This window comes from Choloepus didactylus, chromosome 7 (genome assembly GCF_015220235.1).
Source record: "Choloepus didactylus isolate mChoDid1 chromosome 7, mChoDid1.pri, whole genome shotgun sequence".
NCBI lineage: Eukaryota > Metazoa > Chordata > Mammalia > Pilosa > Megalonychidae > Choloepus > Choloepus didactylus.
Genome location: NC_051313.1, coordinates 121,748,618 through 121,752,597, shown reverse-complemented (window position 1 = coordinate 121,752,597; position 3,980 = coordinate 121,748,618). Strand labels below are relative to the sequence as shown.

Sequence of the window (3,980 nt, the reverse complement as noted above, 5' to 3'; positions counted from 1 at the left end):
TGCTTGGTGCAGGGGGAGAGGGTCAGGGCAAGTCCCAGGACCCGGGTCTCGGCTCTCAGGGTCCGGGCCCCGAGGTTGGTGTGTGGGGTGGGGAGGCCGAGCGCTGGGGACTCCCCGTCTCCCCGAGTTTCACTTCTCCCTCTCACAACCTGTGTCGGGTCCTTCTGCCCGGACACTCATGACGCGGCCCAGGGCTCACTCCCATTGCGGCTCCGGTTTCTGGAGAAGCCAATCAGCGTCCCCGCGGCTCCCGGTTATAAAGTCCCCACGGAGCCGCCCGGACTCGGATTCTCCCCAGACCCGGGGATCCCAGTCATGGCGCCACGAACCCTCCTCCTGCTGCTCTCGGGGGCCCTGGCCCTGACCCAGACCCGGGCGGGTGAGTGCGGGGCCGGGGGGGAAACTGTCCCCGCGGAGGGGGAGCGAGGGGAGCGCCCGGCGGGGAAGGACCCCGGGAAGCCGCGTCCCCGACCCCGACCCCGACCCCGGACCTGGTCTCACCCCGCCCCCCGCCCCCAGGCTCCCACTCCCTGAGGTATTTCTACACCGCCGTGTCCCGGCCCGACCGCGGGGATTCCCGCTTCATCGCCGTCGGCTACGTGGACGACACGCAGTTCGTGCGCTTCGACAGCGACGCCCCGAATCCGAGGATGGAGCCGCGGGCGCCGTGGGTGGAGCAGGAGGGGCCGGAGTATTGGGAGCGGAACACGCGGATCTCGAAGCAGAACGCACAGTCTCACCGAGTGGACCTGCGGACCCTGCGCGGCTACTACAACCAGAGCGAGGCCGGTGAGCGGCGCGGGCTCGGGGCAAAGGTCATGATTCCCGGGGTTCCTCACGGACGGGGCGGGGTCGCCCCGAGTTCTGGGTCCGAGGTTCACCCCGAGGCCACACGACCCGCGGGACCCCACCCACCCGGGAAGAGCGGGAGGGAATTTTACTCTTTCATTTTCAGTTTAGATAAAAACCAGCTCGGAGTAAATCACCGCAGGGGCGGGGGCGGGGCCAAGTGGGCGGGGCTGACCTTGGGGGCGGGGCCAGGGTCTCACACTATCCAGGTCATGTACGGCTGCGACGTGGGGCCGGACGGGCGCCTCCTCCGCGGGTACCGTCAGGACGCCTACGACGGCGCCGATTACATCGCCCTGAACGAGGACCTGCGCTCCTGGACGGCGGCGGACACGGCGGCTCAGATCACCCGGCGCAAGTGGGAGGCGGCCGGGGCTGCGGAGCAAGAAAGGGCCTACCTGGAGGGCACGTGCGTGGAGTGGCTCCAGCGATACCTGGAGAACGGGAAGGAGACGCTGCAGCGCACAGGTACCAGGGGCCGGGGGCGCCTCACGGATTTCCCTCGGGCTGTGGCTGCGTCCCGATCTGGGGTCCCACAGGGAGGAGAAAATAGGATCAGTCCTGCTTTGGGTCCGGAGGAGCGGCCTGGGTTTCCAGACCCTGAACCAAAGAGGGATTCGCCCAGAGAGTCCGACCTCTGTCAGGGACAATGAAGGGATCCAGCATTTCCCGCGACGGTGAGAGACGATCCCTGAAGTAACTGGTCGGTAGTTCCCTTTGACCCTGGCAGCCTTGGGACCCGCCTGGGACGTTCTCCGTCAGTGTTCTCTGCCCGACACCCATTGTCGTTGGAGGTCTGACTCCAACACTGCTGAGTCACTCAGCCTTCACGCGGATCATATCTAGGAGTCCCTGATCTCCCCTCAGATACTGGAGCGTCCTACTCTGGACTGTCTCACCCTGATCCTAGAATCTCCAAAGAGTAGGATTTATCCCGGATCCCTGAGTCCAGACTGTGTTTGGGGTATGCACAGACTTCCCCACCAAATCTGTCATGTTCTTTTCAGGTTGGTTACATGGGGGCTGCTTGAATGGCCATGAGAGTTCCTGAATTTTCTGACCTTCCCCACAGACCCCCCAAAGACACACATGACCCATGACCCCATCTCTGACCGTGAGGTCACACTGAGGTGCTGGGCGCTGGGCTTCTACCCTGCGGAGATCACGCTGACCTGGCAGCGGGACGGGGAGGACCAGACCCAGGACACGGAGTTTGTGGAGACCAGGCCTGCGGGGGATGGAACTTTCCAGAAGTGGGCAGCTGTGGTGGTGCCCTCTGGAGAGGAGCAGAGATACACGTGCCATGTGCAGCACGAGGGGCTGTCTGAGCCCCTCACCCTGAGATGGGGTAAGGAGGGGGACGGGGTGGGGCCTCTTCTCAGGGAAAGCAGGAGCCCTTCTGAGCTCCTCCGGCAGGGTCAGGGCTGAGGCCTGGGGTCAGGGCCCCTGACCTTCCCTTCCCTTCTCAGAGCCACCTTCACAGCCCAGCATCCCCATCGTGGGAATCGTAGCTGTCCTGGTTCTCCTTGGAGCTGTGGTGCCTGTGGTGGCTGGAGTTCTGATCTGGGGGAAGAATCGCTCAGGTAGGGAACGGAGCGGGGTCTCAGGTTTCTTGTCCCACGGGGGGGTTTCCAGCCCCAGATAGCAGTTTGCCCTTTCCCATTCCCTGGTACCATGAAGCCCCTCGTCACACATGTGCTTATCCAGTCTGGGGCCTCTTCGCTAACACTTAGTTTTATAAAACCTATGAGAGAATAAAGGATAATATTCCCACAGTGATGATTTTGAGACACCTGTTCCCAGCAGTCAGAGGGAAGGTCCCTGCTGAGGACAGACCTCCAGGAGGACAGGTAGTCCAGTCCCCACACATCTCCTTTCCTCATGATTCCTGATCCTACCCTGGGTCTGCAGTCACAGTTCTGGAAACTTCCCTGGGATCCAGGACTAGTTCTCTAGAACCCCATGTCCTGCCTCTCACTAGTGTTTTTTACCCACAGGTGGAAAAGGAGGGAGCTACGCTCAGGCTGCTCGTAAGTGGTGGGACAGTGGGAGGTGGTGGTGTGGAGGGTGTAAGTCTGATTCCTGAGACTTTGGGGGAGTGTAGACAGGAGCCTGTGGGGCAGCTCACCCACCCCGTTACTCCCCCTAACTTACATCTCCCCTGTGGGCTCTGACCAGATCCTGTTTTTGTTCCTCCCCAGGCAGTGACAGTGCCCAGGGCTCAGATGTGTCTCTCACAACTCCTAAAGGTGAGACCCTGGAGGGGCTGAAATGGGAGAGGGGTTGGGGCAGAGAGGACCTGCCTGGGTCATGGGATTCCTTTGATTCAGACATTTGTGTGTGTATAGGGCTATTCATAATATCAACATTTACAGTGACAGTCTTGACTTTTTCTTGTTTATTTTTTTCTGTAGTGTGAGAAAGCTGCCTTGTGTGGGATCAAGTGATACAAGTGTTGTTCACTCCCCGACTTGTGACTTCAGGAACCCCCTTCCTTTGCGATATGAAGACTTTTCTTTCTGTGCTAGAATCTAAATGTGTCTGCCTTCTCATTAGTACCACGTGAAGATGTGGGGAGATGGCTCACCCCCTTCCCTCCACAACTTCTCCCCACACGGACCTGTGTTCCCTGCCCCAACTGACTTTCCTTTTCCAGCGGAGTTGGGTATCAATATCTCCATCTCTGTCTTAACTTCATTTTGCTCAGAGCTACTCCTTCTTACATCCATTGAAAATGAAAATCTGGGTATGATTTTGTTTTTACAAATTCATACTATTTGGTGGGATTGATGAATCAATTGAGGGAGAGGAAGATTCTTAAAATTTGAGGAAATAAATTGACCTGAGAACCTTCCAGAATTGGTGTGTTTGCTGTGCTGAGTGTTGCAGGTGGGGACAGGAGACAGCTGTGGGGAGCTGAGGGTGGATGGGACCTGTGTGCAGTCGATGCTCAACACATTGTGAGCTTTGACTTGGTCACTCCTCGGCTGGGCCATCTTCTCTCCTCCTATGTCCTTGTCCCTTCTGTGAACCTTGTCCCACCAGGACCTGTGGTCACAGGGTCTCAGTCATCAACCAGCCTCGACCCATCTTCAGAACCATCAGCCCTGAGGGCTCCATGTGGCAGGGTC

The 3,980-nt window shown here is 59.1% G+C and overlaps 1 protein-coding gene across 2 annotated transcripts; it reads left to right on the top strand.

The window, feature by feature from the left end:
• The first annotated feature begins 223 nt into the window (after nt 1–223).
• Nucleotides 224–3,708, top strand: LOC119539481 (patr class I histocompatibility antigen, A-2 alpha chain-like). Of its 2 annotated transcripts, XM_037843102.1 has the most exons (8): nt 225–379; nt 520–789; nt 1,042–1,317; nt 1,922–2,197; nt 2,319–2,432; nt 2,847–2,879; nt 3,051–3,098; nt 3,264–3,708. In XM_037843102.1, exons 1-8 carry the CDS (start codon nt 316–318, stop codon nt 3,266–3,268), a joined length of 1,086 nt encoding a protein of 361 aa, XP_037699030.1. In that variant the 5' UTR covers nt 225–315; the 3' UTR covers nt 3,269–3,708. The 2 variants fall into 2 exon arrangements, with proteins under 2 accessions (XP_037699029.1, XP_037699030.1); XM_037843101.1 differs by having other exon boundaries at nt 224–379; nt 520–1,317.
• Nucleotides 3,709–3,980: the final 272 nt, after the last annotated feature.

What these genes read in the sequence shown, in the direction of transcription:
- LOC119539481 (XM_037843101.1), top strand. Translation starts at nt 316, where the DNA reads ATGGCGCCACGAACCCTCCTCCTGCTGCTCTCGGGGGCCCTGGCCCTG. An exon ending in GGAGACGCTGCAGCGCACAG is followed by an intron (nt 1,318 to 1,921) that starts GTACCAGGGGCC and finishes CCTTCCCCACAG; the next exon opens with ACCCCCCAAAGACACACATG. An exon ending in CTGGGGGAAGAATCGCTCAG is followed by an intron (nt 2,433 to 2,846) that starts GTAGGGAACGGA and finishes TTTTACCCACAG; the next exon opens with GTGGAAAAGGAGGGAGCTAC.